This window comes from Aptenodytes forsteri, unplaced genomic scaffold (assembly GCF_000699145.1).
Source record: "Aptenodytes forsteri isolate BGI_AS27 unplaced genomic scaffold, ASM69914v1 Scaffold459, whole genome shotgun sequence".
In the NCBI taxonomy this organism is placed as follows: domain Eukaryota; kingdom Metazoa; phylum Chordata; class Aves; order Sphenisciformes; family Spheniscidae; genus Aptenodytes; species Aptenodytes forsteri.
Window position 1 is genome coordinate 596,558 of NW_008794121.1, and position 17,340 is coordinate 613,897.

General features: G+C 52.6%; 1 protein-coding gene across 1 annotated transcript in view; it reads right to left on the bottom strand.

The window, feature by feature from the left end:
- Positions 1-1,355: 1,355 nt before the first annotated feature.
- The window catches only part of CHRDL2 (chordin like 2), a 27,934-nt gene continuing 11,949 nt past the window's right edge, over positions 1,356-17,340 (bottom strand). The window contains exons 5-11 of the mRNA XM_019471450.1: positions 15,314-15,407; positions 14,133-14,188; positions 12,607-12,775; positions 11,493-11,687; positions 8,563-8,745; positions 3,834-3,926; positions 1,356-1,441 (exon numbers count right to left, since the gene is read on the bottom strand). Of these exons, the coding sequence (XP_019326995.1) occupies positions 1,362-1,441; positions 3,834-3,926; positions 8,563-8,745; positions 11,493-11,687; positions 12,607-12,775; positions 14,133-14,188; positions 15,314-15,407 (870 nt within the window). The 3' untranslated portion in view covers positions 1,356-1,361. The remainder of the gene's footprint in view (positions 1,442-3,833; positions 3,927-8,562; positions 8,746-11,492; positions 11,688-12,606; positions 12,776-14,132; positions 14,189-15,313; positions 15,408-17,340) is intronic.

The window sequence follows — 17,340 nt, forward strand, 5'->3', positions numbered from 1 at the left end:
GGAGCTGCTCGTATTGATCCTTTTATAGCCCCACGTGAGCGGTTGCCTGTCCAAGAGGGAGCACCTGCACTCACTTAGCAGCTTGCTTGGGCTCCCGTCCAGCACGCCAGGACCTCCCGTTTCCTGGCCCAGGTTTGCCCCCAGCCTTCGCCTGACCCCCGTGCCCGCTGCCAGCCCCGAGCTCCGTTTTCAGCCCCGAACCGGCTGTGGACCGTAAGCAAGCGGGGCGGGATGATCAGCAAAGCATCCGTGGGATGCTCTCTGCATGCCCCAATCCCGCATCCCAACCCTGAGGATGTTGCCTGAGCGAGTGCAAGGGGATCAGACCCCACCGGGATGGGGGTCCCAACGAGGCCCCCCGAGTTGTAACACGGACCCTACGGGGAAAAGAGAGCCGGCACAGGAGGCTGAATCAAGAAGACACTTTAATCAGATTTATCAGACAGATCTGGATCTCCAAATAAATAGATTTATCAAAACAGAATAAAACAAGAAACCAGGGATAAATACATGTACCAAAACAACCTGAAAATCCCCCAAAGCTATTTCCAGACAGGGGGAGGGTGATGCTGCTGCACCCCCTCCTCCCCACACTGCAGAAATGGTCCTGTTCGCCCTTTGGGAGATGCCCCTCCTGTGAATACAGCCCAGTAGATATTATGTAGGATATATATAAATATATAGCATAATAACATGCTTAGTAGCGACCTTAGTGCAGTGTTTGGGGTCTCAGACCCTGTCAGCAGGTGGGTCCTCCCAAAAACTACATCTTCAAGCGATCTGCAAAGAAGGGAAAAGAATCCTCCCAGCTGAAACAGAGGAGAAAAGACACAAGATTTTTCAAGAAATACCCTCTGGAGGGTATTCAGCCAAAGAAACCCTTTGCAGATCACAGGGGCTCCAAGAAAGTAAATAAGGATGATTTTTCTCTCCTTGCAGGTCATCTTTATGCCGGCGGTGGTAAAAAGCATGGTCTGGTCCTGCTTTACTGCTAGCTCCTGATGCTCTTCAGAAATGCCGGGGTGTCGGGGACGTATCCCACCTCTTCACGTCGCACCAGGTCTCACATCTCCACCATCTCCCCTTCCTCCCTCTGCACACCCGACATCTTCGGTAGCAGGAGATGACGACCGGCCTCTTGTGCTCTCCCGCTGGAGAGAGGCACCTCCACGGCTGTGGCTTCAATGCGGTTCAATTTGGTTCGTTTGCTGGAATTTCTGTAATTTACACTAGTGTATCCTTTATTGCTGTGCCAGTCTATTTAATAATGCAACTTTTTTTTTTTTTTCTTATATATGTGTAGGTGTGTATGTGTGTGTGTGTGTGTAGATAAATCAATAGCTAGGTTAAAGTTTTTTTCTTTACAAGTTCTTTGTTTCTTTCTCTGGGCTCTCTGTCATCCTCAGCTCTGACGTCTGGGCTCGGAAGATGTTCCAGTGACCTGGATGAGCAGAGACGGACGCTCATTAGCAACAAACCTCGGAGCAGGAAAACACAATTTACCCCACGCGTAAGCACCCTCCACGCTGGAAGACCCACGAGGACCATGCTGGGAGAGAGGTGGGGAGAGAGGTCTGCCCGCAACGCTGGCCGTGGCCGGAGCAGCTCATCAGCGGCCACGTAATCTGGTCTTAGACTTGGCCATCTTGCAATTAAAATAGTACTTGAGGTCAAGAGGGGCCCTACATACCTCCTGCAATGCAATTAACAGCACAATCAATGGCATTTCCAATGCTTTCCCTGGAAACCACTCGCACGCTCTTAAAAGAAAAGGAGCTCAGTCTGAAACAGGGATAAATCCCCCTCTCTGCCTCCTCAAAGGATGCTTTAATGTGAGCGGTTAGGGCTGTGTCCCCCCCGGCATGTCTGGGATTCGGGCTGACTCCCTGCCTCTCAGGGGGAAGAAGCATTTTTGCTTGTCCTCTGACTCATCACCAGAAAGCCAAAATTCACGTTTCATGGGCCATGGGCTTCTGTCAGCCCCGTTTCTTTGGGGTGGGTTGCTCAAAACCCCCCCATCTATACTCGTTTTTCTGCTGCTGCCCCAGCCTTGGCTCTTCGTGCAGGGCTTTGCGACCACGTATGGTCAGGGAAGGTCCTGCTGCAGGAGAAGAAACCCCCCTAAGTCCCCCCACGGCCTCACTGGTGAGCTGCAGACTCCCTGCAAAGCAAATGCATCGGTGGGAGCTGGGCAACACCCCCAAAATGAGCACAAAGCTCCCCAATCCCTCTCCTTGCTCCCCCAAAACACCAGCATCCCTGTACTTGCAGGAGGTGGCTGGAGGTGCTTTCCCTCTAGGTGGTCGCTTCCCCTGTAACCCCAGCAAGGATTATGCAGCCCTAATGTCGTCATCCTCGGGGGGGGGGCATATTTTCTAGCTGAATTAATCTCCTGTTGTGAAGAAATCACTGGCCAATGCTTTCCTAGAACTTGCAGCAACGGCAGAGGGATGTTTTCACAACAGGGTCATTTGTCGGGGGAAACTGAGGCAAGAAGGAGGTGGCACGTGCCAGAGACCCCGTCAGGGTGTGAGACCCAACCTGGGAGCAGGGACTTGAAAACCCCCAGGGTTTGGTCAAGAGATGTTCTCTTGAACGGATTGGAGGTGAAAACAAATCTCCGCCCTCCCTGGGGCACTGGGTGCGCTGCTACGCACCGGGCAGCAGCGCCGTTCCCGGCTGACCCGATGACCAGTGGGTGCTGGACAATACCGGAATGGCTCCGATCCGAACCTAACCCGTTAAACTCTAACCCAGCCCAGGCAACGAGGCAGCCAGTGGGAAACAGCACGGCAGTTCCGCGCCGCACAGGCACTCTCAGCATGTGCATTGGCATTCCTGCTTTTTGTAACATTTACGCACATCCAAGGACATTAAGAATGATTTTAAAAAATATTTCAGGAGTTTATTTTTTTCAAATCCCTTGCATCATTTTTTTTCCCCCGTAACAGCAGATGGATTAGATATAAAAATCAAACAGTTTTACAGGCTTTGGAGAGACAAAGCCTTTGGATTTCACAAGCGCGCATCCACTTTTAGAAAGCTGGCTGCCCTTTCTGATACCATAAAGTGAAAATGTGACTGCTAACCAGGAGCGTTGCATATGCGTGTGAAGACAGGTCGACTTGAAAACCCAGGGTTTGGTCAAGAGATGTTCTCTTGAACGGATTGGAGGTGAAAACAAATCTCCGCCCTCCCTGGGGCACTGGGTGCGCTGCTACGCACCGGGCAGCAGCGCCGTTCCCGGCTGACCCGATGACCAGTGGGTGCTGGACAATACCGGAATGGCTCCGATCCGAACCTAACCCGTTAAACTCTAACCAAGCCCAGGCAAAGAGGCAGCCAGTGGGAAACAGCACGGCAGTTCCGCGCCGCACAGGCACTCTCAGCATGTGCATTGGCATTCCTGCTTTTTGTAACATTTACGCACATCCAAGGACATTAAGAATGATTTTAAAAAATATTTCAGGAGTTTATTTTTTTCAAATCCCTTGCATCATTTTTTTTCCCCCGTAACAGCAGATGGATTAGATATAAAAATCAAACAGTTTTACAGGCTTTGGAGAGACAAAGCCTTTGGATTTCACAAGCGCGCATCCACTTTTAGAAAGCTGGCTGCCCTTTCTGATACCATAAAGTGAAAATGTGACTGCTAACCAGGAGCGTTGCATATGCGTGTGAAGACAGGTCAGCCCCGACCTGGCTATGTCTGCGCAAGCCTTCTCCCTCTGGTTTGCTCCCCACGCCGTGCCGGGATTTATGAAGCAAAACACGGGGTTGTTTGGGGCAGGGTCTGCCGGAGGAGTGGGGAAATGGGATTTTTCTCTCCCTACCTTCGTTTGTCCTGGTGATCAGCCTGAAGTTCTGCGCTTCTTGCTTGAATTCCTGTTTGCTGATCTTCTTGGTCTGTATCAGATGAAATATCCCTGCAGAGAGAAACAGAGGGCATCAGACTCTGCGATGCTCAATTTGAGGCTCAGATGGGTTTGTACGCACACCTCTCTGTCCCCTCCTGCGATGCAAAAGGGACACAGGCTGCACCGAACGCCCCGGGGTCCTGGTGGGAGTTTGGGAGCGAATCCAGGGCTGGCCAAGGACCAGGAGAAATCTCATTTGAAAACAGCAACTGCTCGTTAAATCAGAACACGGCAGGGACAACAGCACGAAGCAGGTGAAAGCAGTAAGATTTTGTTGCTCTGAAAAGCACCTCGCATTGGAGGAGGTCTGATCTCCCCCAAAACCGTGAGAGAAATTAAGGTGAGACCAACGGGATCCTGGGATCCCCGTCCTCTCTGCTCACTCTTGACCACCTATCTTCCCCGACCGCAGAGGTCCCTGCATCCTAGGATGTTTTCCTTTCCTGGAAGCAGCTGAGGACCGATGTTTTCCATCCCCCTGCCCCCAGCCCTGAAACTCCTCCAGGACAGAAAAAACCACGAATGACCTCAGCAGAGACTGATATTTCTGCCCGTGCCAGCATCGTCCTGTTAGCGGAGGTGCCTGACTCAGACGTTTGACCCAAGAAAACCAGAACCTGCCTTTAACAACGGAAGTGACCTTTCTGCAGGATTAGGGGTTACGATATTCGTATTCGCCTGCAAAGCGTGACAAACCGGGCAAGTATGCCTGGCATATCCTTCCCCACCTCTCACCCAGACTCCCCGTGCGTCCAGCATCTCACTGCCGGCAGATGTCAGAGGCGACGTGGTCCCCCTTATTTGGTTAAAAGAGACTTTCCCCGATTCCCAGCAGCAATTACACATAAAAGAGTATGTAACGAATGGGAATGGGCTAGCAATCCATGTAAATGAGATGTTATGGGCTCTGGAAAATTAATACAGGAAGTCAAAGACATCCAGAGAAATATGTGGATATTTGGACTATTAATAAGTCCTTCAAGTGGGTCAGGAAAAGAAGTCCTACCAGTAACAAAAGAAGATACTGGATGGAGATAATAAAACTGTTAATGACGCAAGAAAGGCACAAGTGTTCAATAAATCCTTCTGGTCTATACTTAGAAAGGAGCAGGAGGGTGTGCTTATAGTCCCCGTGGCTGATGAAGCACTTTCCAGTACATTAGTAACCAAGAGGATATTTTAAACAAGACCTACAAGAGATAAACATCTTTTAATCAACCGACCTAGATAATGTTCACCCAAGAGCCCTCGGAGAGCTGGCTGAGACCTTTGGCCCCCCGGACGGTCATTTCTGACACATGCCAGGAGCTGGGGAGCAGCAGAGGAATGCGGACGATGCTCTAGCACGCACAAGGAGAGCATGAGGCGGCGCAGATAAGAATAGCCCACTGCGCTTGCCACCCGCCGAAGAGGCAATACGGGATGGAGGTGGTAAAGGGCGATGCCATTTCCCGGCGAGCAGGTCCTGTCCAACAGGCAGGATCGTTCTTTGCAAAGTTTAGGATGAGATGGAGGGAGGTGGTGGGGCTGTTGGGCACTTACCACCTTTCTTGGTGCTTTAAAGGGGGCTGATAAGAAAGATGGGGACAGACTTTTTAGCAGGGCCTGTTGTGACAGGACAAGGGATGATGGCTTTAAACTAAAGGGGGGTACATTCAGACTAGATAGAAGGAAGAAATGTTTTACGCTGAGGGTGGTGAGACACTGGCCCAGGTTGCCCAGAGAGGTGGTGGATGCCCCATCCCTGGAAACATTCCAGGTCAGGCTGGATGGGGCTCTGAGCAACCTGATCTAGCTGAAGATGTCCCTGCCCACGGCAGGGGGGGTCGGACGAGATGACCTTTAAAGGTCCCTTCCAACCCAAACCATTCTGTGATTCTATGATTCTATGCTTTAGGCACTGCCTCAGGACCAAAAAACAAGTAGAGTCCAGTAGAGCACAAGGAATTAATTAAGGACCAGCCCCATCTGCAAGGGAGCAATTCATCTTTCCTAGTTTTGCAGAGACAAGGGAGAGACAGGCTCTTCCACAGTGCCACTCTACCCATCCTAAAATGGGTGGATGGGACATATCGTAATTGCTTGTCTCTGCTGACTACGTGGGGAACCAACATGACTCTTTAAACGTGGTACTTAACGCGGCTGGGGAGTGAAGAGAGTCTAATTCAAGAAACTGGTCTCAGGAGTTGCTAAATCATCTGCAAAACAAAGCCTCGGCGGGTGGATGGAGACGGGAGCATGGGTGCACATGGGTGTACGAGACCCATCGCAGCAGGACACAACCTTTGACCAGAGCCCCACGCCCCGTTTTGGGCTCTGTACTTCAAGAAAGACACAGAGAGAGTCCAGAGCAGAGCTATGGGAAGGACCAAAGGACCAGAAATTTCTAACGTGAAGGAAAGACTGAAAAAAACTCAACTGCTTAAACTGTGTAAGAGAGGACAGAGGCAGGAGCTGATGGCATCTTCAGAGGAAAGGAGTCTGCTCTTCACACCCGCGGTAGAGAGGATGAGAAGGCATGAGCTTGAGCCGCAGGGAAGCTGCACGTTGGGAAAAGTCTTCCCTTAGGAAGGGGTTTGTGGCTCTGGAAGAGATTAGATGGGCCGAAGAGTCTCCGTGGCAGGAGATCTTCAAGCACGTGCCAGAAGAGCATGGGGATGGCTGGTCCAGACCCCGCAGGTCTCCTCCAATCCAGGTGCGAGGGTGTACCAGCATGGTGAGACACTGGGGATTGCTGAAGTTCCCAGAGCTGCAGGTTTTCAGGATAGAAAGGAATATTTTGATCAACGTCTAAGCAACAGCCTGGCAGGGTAAATGTGGGAAAGAGATCCATGGGGGGACCACACCTCCAAGTACAGCCAAGGCCTCCAGCGAGGCAGGGTGAAGGGCAGGAGTCAACGACAGAGCCTCCAAACCATGCTGGTCCCTCTCTGGTCCTGCCTGTTCCTTTGTTGTCCTCACACCCCATGATAATTCTTGCTCTACACCATCAGAAAGTCACATTTCAAAACTCCTGAGGTGTTCAGATCCCTAAAAACACGGGGAAGCCCCCACTGCCGCTCAGCTGGGGGCTGGTCGTGCACCACCAGCAAGCTGGGTAAAGCTTTTGGCTGGGTGTTGGCATCAATTTCTCCTCCTGCCTCATGGAGGAAACCGTCCCGGCACAGAAATAGATGAGGCCACGTAGGTATCATAAGCCCATACAAAGGCAGATGGACAGGCTCCAGGCGCAACTTGCAGCCTCTTTTCTCCACACACGCTGCTCTGTTGGTAGAGTGATGGACCATGGAGAGGTGGAATCCATATGTGACTGAGCTCATGCTCTTTCCCAATAGTAACACTTTGCTCTGCCAAGCAAAAGAGCTGTGTTGGCCTCGGGGACAAGGGCCTCCCCTGTCCTTGGCTGGCAGGGCTCAGGAGCTCCGTGCAGACGCAAAGCTTTTGGCCTCAGAAGGTGGCAAGAAGGTTTGGGTGGCGACCTCTGCCAAGGAGCGAAGAGAGGAAATGGTGGGGCCCAGACAGTGCAGGCTCAGAGCTGTCCTCCAGCTACAAGGTGCCATTGTGAAGGAGGCTTTGCCGAGGCAGGGGGGAGGACAGGGAGAGGGGCACCGTGGAAGACGGAGGATGGCAGGGGGAGGATGGAAACATGATGGCAGCCAGGGCTCCATCTCAGGAGTTAATTTCTCCGGCTACTATCCAAGTGTGCCCACCCTCGGCAGCTGGGAAGAGCCAGCCCCAGGAGGGCCGAGGTCTCCTTAGGGATAGAGGTGAGACATGAACATACCCAGGAGACCAGAATATCTGCCTACAGATGTCCAGAAGACACCCAGCTACACGGGCTGAGGGCCACTGTATCCATAGGCAGGGTACGACCAACCTCAAGTTCTCAAGGCACAAGTTTTTGCAAGGGGTAGAGTACGTCCAACGGAGACTCGGGGTTGGGGCACTGCGATGCTTTCCCGGGCCCAAGAGAAACAAAACACAAATACCTACTGGACCAAGCGTCTCTAGTAGAGATAGGCTCCTCTGGTCCATGAGTGTTGCAAAGCTAAAGGTACGGGGACAGAGCAAGAGATTGGTGTCATTTGACGGTGTATTTGCCATGCTTTGACCTCTGGAGGACACACCAACAGGAGCATCCAAATCCACCCGTCCAAAAAGTGGGCTGGGGGCAATTCATACCCCCCCGCGTGCACCTTTGCAGCAGCTCTGCAAGCTTTGCTCCCAGTGATGGGTGGACTGGGGGGAAAAAAAGAGTAAAAGCAAAAATATGGAATGACCAGAACAATTTTTTGGTTTGTTTTCCATGTGCGTTTGGCGTGGAAGCGGGCAGGTTTGGAGGAGCAGCCCCATGGCCCTTGCCTTGTTTGCCCACACGCTGTGCCTCTGGATGGTGTTGCAGCTTGTGGCGGGATACACTGGGGCCAAAAGTGGTTTCCAGCCCCTGGTCTGTGTGCAACTGCAGCAAAGGAGTGTGAAAGGGGGGGAGTTTTAGAAAAGCCAACCTGGTGTCAGCAGGTTTCAACTCACTACACAAGGTCTGGAGCACCACGAAAAAAGCCTGAAAAATTGAACAAAGCTTGGAAAGCAACAGGTTTCCACACACACGCCCTCCGTTGCTGGCTGGTTTCGTTACGGTGCTCACCTTTAATCAGCTTCCAGTTGTAGATTTCCACCTCTTCCGTGGGCTCCTTCTCAATTGCGATCGTCCTGAGGATCTCCTTGGAGGTCTCTGAGCTCGACGGCACAAACATGTACACCAGGACACGGTTGGGGTTCTTGCCACACCGGGTGGTGACTACTTCATCGGTGGGTTTGACTCTGGTTTCTGGGCAAAAACAAGGACAGAGTTCATTAAACAGGGGCAGGAAGGAGCTTGGAGGAGCCGCCTCAGCACCCGAGTCGAGGAAAAGGCATCTCATTGGGTTTGATGCCATGTGGCGCAGCCGCATCTCTGAATGGGACCTTGGCTCCCAGGGTCCGATCCCCAGCGCCGAGATCAGCAGCAAAGGGAGATGACGATAAAGGATCTGTGGACCTGTTCATCCCCGTATTTTCCATTCCCCTTGATTTTGGCAGCCTCTATGCCAGCAGGGATAGGGAAGGGGGATTTTCTCCACCTGGATCCGCCATACCCGCTGCAGGGACCTTGGTGCCATCATCACTGCAAAGCCCAGGCTGGATTCCCCGCTTCCCATCTCGCTCCCGTTGCCTTGCCGGAGGAGGAACGTCAGCGAAGTGAAGGGATGAGCCTGCAGCACGGGAGCCAGCGCCGTGGCTGGGCTGCCTGGGCAGCACGCCCAGCACAGCCCCACGGGTGGGCTCAGCCCCAGCCCGAGCCCCCTCCCCGCATGGGGTGCAACGGCGGGGAGACCCACACCAGGGGCACCGGCGGGACCCTACGTGACTTTTTCAACACCCTTGGTAAAGGAGAGCTGCTAATTTTTAAAATTTTTTTATGTATCTGGAGTAATTAAGAATCCCCCATGGTTTTGGAAGGAGATTTATTGCCTTTGGTTGTGGTCCCTGGAACGCAGAGGAGCCCAGCTCTGCTGAATTTAGCCTTGTTCTCCCCATCATTTTGGATGCTGAAGCTTTTTACACTACTAGAAAGAAAGTTTGGCTATAAATAGACGCGTGGGGTTTATTTTAGTAGGGCAGTTATTTTAGGCCTGATTCTGCTCTCCCCTGTGCTTTCTGGGGTGGTCCTGAGCTACTCTTCTCGGACAGGGGATGGAAATCCCAATTTAAAGGGATGCAAAGCCAGGCTTTTTCAGCAACAGGAAGACAAGCGTTCAGCTCTGCAGACTCAGCGTGATGCAAAGGGGGACGACCACAGCCCCCCACCCTCATCCCTGCCACCGCGGGGTCCAGGTGCAGGAAAACCTCCATCCCAGACCATTAAACTTCACCCATTCCAGGGCTGCTCTTTGCATCGATCGAGGCAGCCCCGCCTTCACGACAGGGAAGGAACCACACGTCTTCGCAGGTACAACAGGTATTTAACAACCTCGGAGCTTCACGCTCAAGCCACTCGATGGCCAACAGCGTTGGGGAGGAGGAGCAGGGACCCAGGGGTCCCGGCCGCTAGCTCTGCCCCCAGCAGCCGCGATGGTTTCCCCATCCGACCAATGCCTCGCAGCAATTCCCCTTCGATCGGGATCCCTTTTGCAAACAGAAATCGCCCAGCGTTTCTCTCCAAGCTACTGGGTACGAAGGAGGAAGAGGAGGACAGTCATGGAAACTGCCTGGAAAAAGAAGATGGGCAAAACCTCCGTGCAGTGAAACAGAGGACAAGCATGTAACTTGGCTGAGCAGTATGTATGTGTGTGTGATTGCTATCTGTGAGTACTGGAAAGCAAGAAGAAAATAATTTTGGCTGGGTCGGAGTGTTTAACTGGATATAAATGAAGACTGAACAGCAGACAAGAGATCCCAGCAGAGAAAGTTGTAGACTTTAAACCAGAAAGACCCGCTATAATGGGAATGCAAGACTGGAAGGGCTCTGCTCAGTCATCACATCCCATTCCCACCAGGCACCATGTCATAAATCCTGCTCATAAACATACCAGAAACCTTATTAAAACAAGCTGAGCTTCTGCCCTTCGCTCCCCTGGGGAGGCCATCCCAGAACCTCCCTGCTCAGAGGCTGGAAAACCTTGAAAATCACAGCTGAAATTATTTTGCAGCCTGTTTGCCCCCATTCTTAAATGTGGCAATGCCCCTTGCTTATTCTCCCTGGTGAGACCCCTCCACGAAACCACCTTGAAGATGCACATCAGAGGAGAACGCACAGCAAAATTGCTGCATCTGCAGTCGGGCTCAAAGAGACTTCGGTATCTTTAGTCTCTCTAGGGAAGCAGTGGGTGGTCCATCATCTAAACGTCTACTGCCAAATGATAGTACAGAGAGGTATAGCCTAGAAAACATTCTCCAGTGGGAACAGTAGAAGATCTCATGCCCTGCCACACCTTTGCCAGGTCTGTGGTTTAAGATAAACAGCTTTGCAAAGACCAGGAAGCAACTGAGAGACCCAAAACCCATTGAACATGAAAAAAAAAGGCGTCCTCTCCACCATATCCCAGCCTCAGCACCAGCCCAGTTCTACCTGGCCCACCCCAACAGTTGTGTGCCTAACTCTCCCCTTCCAGGGATGGGGACCTCAACTCAAATTCAAACAAAACCATGAGTGCCACAGGTAACCCCGCACCCGGGAAGTGTCCTCCCAATCTCAAACCTACATTTCAGCTGCCACAATTTAACCCTATGACTTCTTGTCCCAGCTGGAGGTCTGGAGAACAGACCGTATCCTCTCCCCAGAAAGCATCTTCTATCTGTCTGAAGACTCTTAGCATGTCCCTTCTTTGGGCATCTTTCTCCAGACTACACCCACCCAACAGATGCACCTTGGGTCAGTCCTGCTGCCCTCCAAGACAGACCAACACTTACATCAGTGCTTGCCCTGAATTCAAGTCACCAGTGATCTGAAGACCTACACATCTGCTCTGGGCTTTAAACGAAGGCTAAAGGAAGGAACTGGAAGGCAGCTGCAGGAGCAGGTGGGATCTCACCTACCTGGACATATTTTACAGCATTTCCCATCTACTTTCTCTGGATAGTCACACGGATACTCCTTGGGGCACGTGATCTTCTGGCAGTCCTGGACACCATCCTTGCAAGTGCAGAGGATGCAGGGCAGCAGGCCGTAGAGCCGGAAGACGGGGTGCCACACTTCCCCGTGGGAGTAGGTCTTCCCGTTGTAAACACAAGCTGGAGGAGAGAAAGAAAAGAGTTGCTGGTGGAAATAAATCCTCCTCCTCTTTGTACGCCCAAGACTTGGTGGAGCTCAACACATTTCACCACCTCAGAAATGGATGGTCCTGCTGTCTTGAGGAGCATGGTCCTCTGGCAGCACATCCAGCAACAGCGGACACTGGGATATTGCAGCCACACCACCAAGGAGGTGCCATGGGGCCGGGGGACCAGGTTCCAGGAGATGGAGGCTGCTGGGGTCAACCACCCTGGTGGGGGAGAGTGGTAAGTGTGGGCAGGACCTCACCTGCCTCCCAGCCTCTGCAAGCCCAGGGTCTCTCCGAGGCTGTCACAGGCATGAACCACAGTGAAGAGTGCCACCTGCTGACTCCTCCATGAAAATTTTTGGAGGTCCCAAAATTTCCTCCAGGGCTTCACCTCCAAGGACTGGAAAGAGCCCTTCTGGAGACACAGTGGTGGGAGAGACGCCAAGAGGAGAAGGGACCTGTCTTTTCCCCTTTGGCTTCATGGGGTTGCCTCCTCATCTCACTTTCCTACTCTCTCCTCCAGGAGGAAGACCACAGCACTGGGACAGACCCAGCACATGGCGGGTAGGTGCAAGGAGGAACATCCTGTCCCTCTGCAGCACTGTCCTGGAAGGACCATGTGGAGCCTTCCAGCTGAGCACCTCCCTTTCCAGGTCCCAGATCTCCAAAACATCCCAAGGACCAATCTTCTTGGAAAGTGGTAGATTCATGCAGTCAAGAGGCTCTGGGCCACCAGGGCTGAGATAGCTGGGTGAGGCTGGCTGTGGAGGAGTGGGAAGTAGGACTTGATGGTGGAAATCGGCTGCTGAAACAGATTCCCTGGAGAATTCAAAGTCCTGGAGAAGTCACCTTAGGTCATGTACAGACTGCCTGGCCCCTCCATCCCTTACCTTTCTTGTGCTTCTCTTTCAAGACGATCTTCACGGTGGTGCCACCTCCTCCCTTGGGTTTGAAGCTCCTGGGAATGAACTCCAGGGAAGAACTGAGAACAGTGGACTCGGTGGCTCCGGGTGGCTTCCTGCCCATCGCTTCCCCCAAGCACTGGTCTTGCGAGTGCCTCTGTGAGCAGTCAGAGAAAAGAAGGGGACTCAGACCCAGGCAGTTGGGTTGTTCTCACTCCAAAGCATGCTGGAAAAAGCCATGCAGTGTCCTGCACACCTTCCATCAGGAGTGGAAGGTCCAGAGGCCACAGGGATGAGCAATGACCTGGGAGCCATCTTGGTGCCTGCCACCGCCTAAGCGGTGCTGAGCAGTTTGTGTCAATGCCCCACACTGGTGTCCTCCCTATGCTGCATGTGGGTCACCCTCATTGGGGCAGCACCCTTCTCTTCCCACACTCAACCCAATGCCCTCAGAGAAGAATGTGAGGTCCTACATCACTAACACAGGCAGGGAAATGGGCTGGTCTTCGCTAGATGCCTGCTGGGAAACTGAGGACTGGCATCCCAAAACAGGATCAGAGAGGCAAGGATGGGCCATATCCTGCCCTCTCACCTGGCGAGCACCAGGAGGGTTGGCGTGGGGCTGCCAGCCAGCAGGACTGAAATCTCAGGAACATCCTGGGCTTCCAAGAGCAAACTGCTGGGACAAGACATGCAGCACAAAGGGTCCCCTTGTGTCTATTTTGGAGGTTTTATAGGTGGTGGAGGTGCGACGCTGGCGTTTCACCCAGCAGTATGGAAAAGGGCAGGGCCAGGAGCTGTAAGTGACCTAATCCCACAGACCTGGCATGGGCTGCCCAGCTCTGAAATGTCACCGTGAATCAACCCTCGGCAGCCAAGGAGTCACTTTTTCCTTGCTGGGGCTGCCGATACAAACAGCCTGGGGAAATCACGCTGGTGGCCAGCTCCAGCGCTGGCTGCTCTGTGGGAGTTACGACTGGAAGGCAAGACACCTTTGAGCCCAGGGTGGAGAGGAGACACCATCTCCTGAAGCAAAAGCCCCCAAAGAGAGATTTGGGCCATCTGACTCTATGGATAAGGGTCACGTCTGGCTGTTGGTCACCTCTGAGTCTGCTCTGTCCATGTTCCTTGGCTGTTTTAACCTACTGGCCAACCTCAGCCAGGTTGGCCAACAAGAAGGAGAAGTGCCCAAGATTTCCAGCTCCTGCAGGTCTTTTGCTCTTCCAAAGACATCAGAGATGCTTCAGAGGAAGAGGACAAGAGTCTTTCCCTGGTGGTCTGAGGTCTCAGCCCATGCTGATAGCCCTCACCTAAAGTCAACTCCCAGACACGATTCATCTGCAAACCAGGTGTCTGTGGTTCTGCTGTCCAAGGAACTGACTGCCCTCCTAGAGCTGCTGTGGGTCATTTCTTTGTAGAAGACTATGGCCAAGGGCAAATGGCTTTCTCTGAGCTGTTTAATGGGGCTGTGCTAGAAGCAATAATCTGAGTTTTAAAATGCAAACTTCACGTACAACACCTCTGTTTAACTGCAGGGGTTCCTCTTCCGTGGACTTCTCATATGAGCCATCTGCAAGGAAAAACCATTGTCCTGTGAAATGCTGCAGGGCTGAATGAGGATTTGCTCTCTGGGGTGCAGCTGACTAAAAGCAGGTGTCTTCAGGGTGCTGGCCCACCTGCGAGGTCTGGAGAGAAGAGCTTTGACTATGCAATTGACATCACCCAAAGCAAATGGGAGCCGTACCCCAAAAACCCTTTTATCCCCACTATTAACAAGAGCTCAGCTCCAAGAAAGACATGGCTTTGCAGACTTCTGAAGTTAGGTGGCATGAAAACACCCCAGAGGTAGAGTATGTCATGATGGGGATGATCTGGCATTAAAAAGAAATCCAAAGACATTTGTCACCGAGTCAATGACATGCCCCAACTGCACCAAAGAAAACTAGGAGAGAGGAGCACAAATTGCAGAGGGGGGGAGTTTGGAGGAGGCACCTGGAGGAGGTCATTATGTGGCCATGGCCAGGAGACCACCATGGCCTTCCAGCTTCATAAATATTGTTCGTATTAAAGTCATTTTATGCTGTGACTTCATTGTCAGCAAGGTGTGAACCTGCCCATTCGCTCTTGAGTCCGTCTCATCTGGAGACATGGAGCTTGATCCTCTCCTCACCCTCCCAGGTGCAAGTCAGGGGAACCAGCAGCAAATTCAAGAGTTTCTCCCCCACAGAGAGCTGTGGAAGTGAAACTCAGCCATGCTGTACTGGGGTGGAAGTGGGGGGGATTCCCTGACTGTCCTGGAAACTTCCCTGGAGCAATAGCAGCATGCACCATCTTTACATGGTCCATACAACCATCTGCATCCTGGTGGGTGAGTGGTCTGGAGGACTTTGCCCTCCATGCAGGTCATATTTCTTGCATGATGCACCAGTGGCAGGGCAAAGAGCTCAGCCCTAGCCAGCATATGGGCTGCTGGGAGGCAGGACACAACTAGGTGTGGGAGGAGAAGCATGCAAGAAAAAGAATGAGCCCTCATCTTTTGTTTCCTGGTGCAACCAAGACACAGCAAGTGGCCTGATTTACAGCACAGGCTTCCAAAATCCTGCTAAAGTGGCTTGAAATGGCTCCTGCCAGCTGGTGGCAACCAGCTGGGGTCTCCCAGCCCTCGCTCAGGAGCAGCTCCTGGGCCCCTCATTACCTTTGCAGACCTGGCAGCAGGAATCCGGCACGGTTAGGGGAGAGGAGCACAACAGCTCCGGGCAGGTCACCAAGCCGCAGTAAATCTGGCCTTCCTAGGAGGGCAGGAGATAAAAAAAGCATTGTCAGCATTACCAAGGTCCAGACAGGGCTGTACGTCCTCCGTGTTGGGGTGCCAGCACTTCAAATTGGAGATCTAGCATAAATCATAAGCACCCCAATAGTCCATCCTCGAATATCACCAATCACCTAGCAACTGATGAAAGCTGAAAATCTGTCCCTGCCGCGCTCTCCATCCTGCGGGGTATAGCATGGCGGATGGTGTCCTCTCCTAGCATGGCTGGTTCACCGATTGCCAGTCCACGTGCTCATGAGTGGAGTGGTCTTCCCCAAAAAGAGGGAGGCAGTGCCTTGCTCTAGGGCACCGTTAGTGCTACTGGATCTGAAACAGCCACCACACACCTGTAAACTCTGCATAACACCCACCAACTCGAAGTGGGACAAAAACCTTTTCTCTGACATCTCCCAGGACAAGGACCTGGAGGAGACTGGTGGAAAGGGGAAGCGTGATGCCGAACCCAGACCCAGGTCCACGCCGCAGCTCTGCCCTCCCTCTGTGTTGGGTTATTCGATAACACCAGAGTCAAGCACACAAAGACACTGGGTCGAGAGCTGTGGATGGACGTTCAGGTGTAGACCTTCTTCCACTGGCTTGGTAGTTTGGAAAACATCATTGCTGTAGTGATTCCAGCTGAAAACCACAGGCCAAGGCCAGCCTTGACCTTAGTGCATCCCAGCCCCGCTTCAGTCAATGGATTTGCACCCATTTGCTGCAGGGCTATGTTTTTGCTGCTTTGCGGAAGGGTAGAGAAGGATGTTCAGCAGCCCAGCAGCAGCCAGACCTCAACAGCAAGGTCCTCTTCTCCATGCAGCAGTTTTCTCTGGGGCATCCCTAAGCTCTCAGTCAACCAAAACCAAGAGGTTAACCAAGGATTTCCTTAGAAAACCAAACCACAGCAGCTTCTTCTACCATCAGGAAGCCAAGCCGCTGTGCAGGGGATGTGAAGAGGAGGAAGAAAGTTTGGTAAATGAGAGGATCTGGTGGAGGTCGCTGCAAACCAAACCCTGCTCTCTGCTTCAGGGACCTCCATGGGGTCCAGACCTCCAGGGAGCAGGGTTTAGGCCACAGAGCCTCTTCCTTCATTCTCCTTCTGACCGGCAGCTTACGGCGAAGACCTGCCTCGGGCGGGAAAGAGCAAATGTCATAAAAAGCAGGATTTATCCCGGAGGCTCTGGTCTCAGGGCGGTTTTCAAAGAGGTTTAGACCAGCTGTTCCCGCAGCTGTTCTAGCAGCTGACAACATCAGACACAGCCCGGTGAGACCCTGCCGCTGCAAGGCTCCACAGCCATCCTTTTATTTTCCCCTTCGTATCCAAGGCATTATCCCGCCGAATAAACAGAGCCTGAGCGAGAGCCAGTGCCTCCGAGAGGGACACGTAGGTCTGCAGGCTCCTGGGGACGGTGGCGGATGGGGTGGGGAAGCAGGGCCAGGTGGGCACGTACAGTCGGGTTCGAGGGCTCCTTCCTGGCGTCTGTCCCTAGCCTGGTGGGCTGGCATCCAGTTGGGGTCCATCAGAGAGGAACCAGCCTCAAAACTGTATAATTTCTACGTCTAAGCTATTCCTCTTGCCACCTAGCTCCAAGCCACCTAGCTCCAAAACATGCACAAGCACCAAAGGCTCAGACCAGCTATCCTGGTATCACGGATACTTTACTATCAAGCATCAGCTGATGGTAACCATCGTGTGCATGCTCTTGGCATGAGAGAGGGAGGTGGTTTGGGCTCCCTCACACATTTTTCTTTCCTGGCCAAGCTTAGTCAAATTATTTGCTGCAAGCAAAGCACAGACCAGTGGAGCCTGGTCCCATCCAAGGGCTCTGTACGATGGGCAGTGAAAGCCAAGTCTGCAACCCTCTTCTTTTTTATGGCAGAGGCTGTAGCCGCCCCAAGCAGCTTCCCCCAGCCAA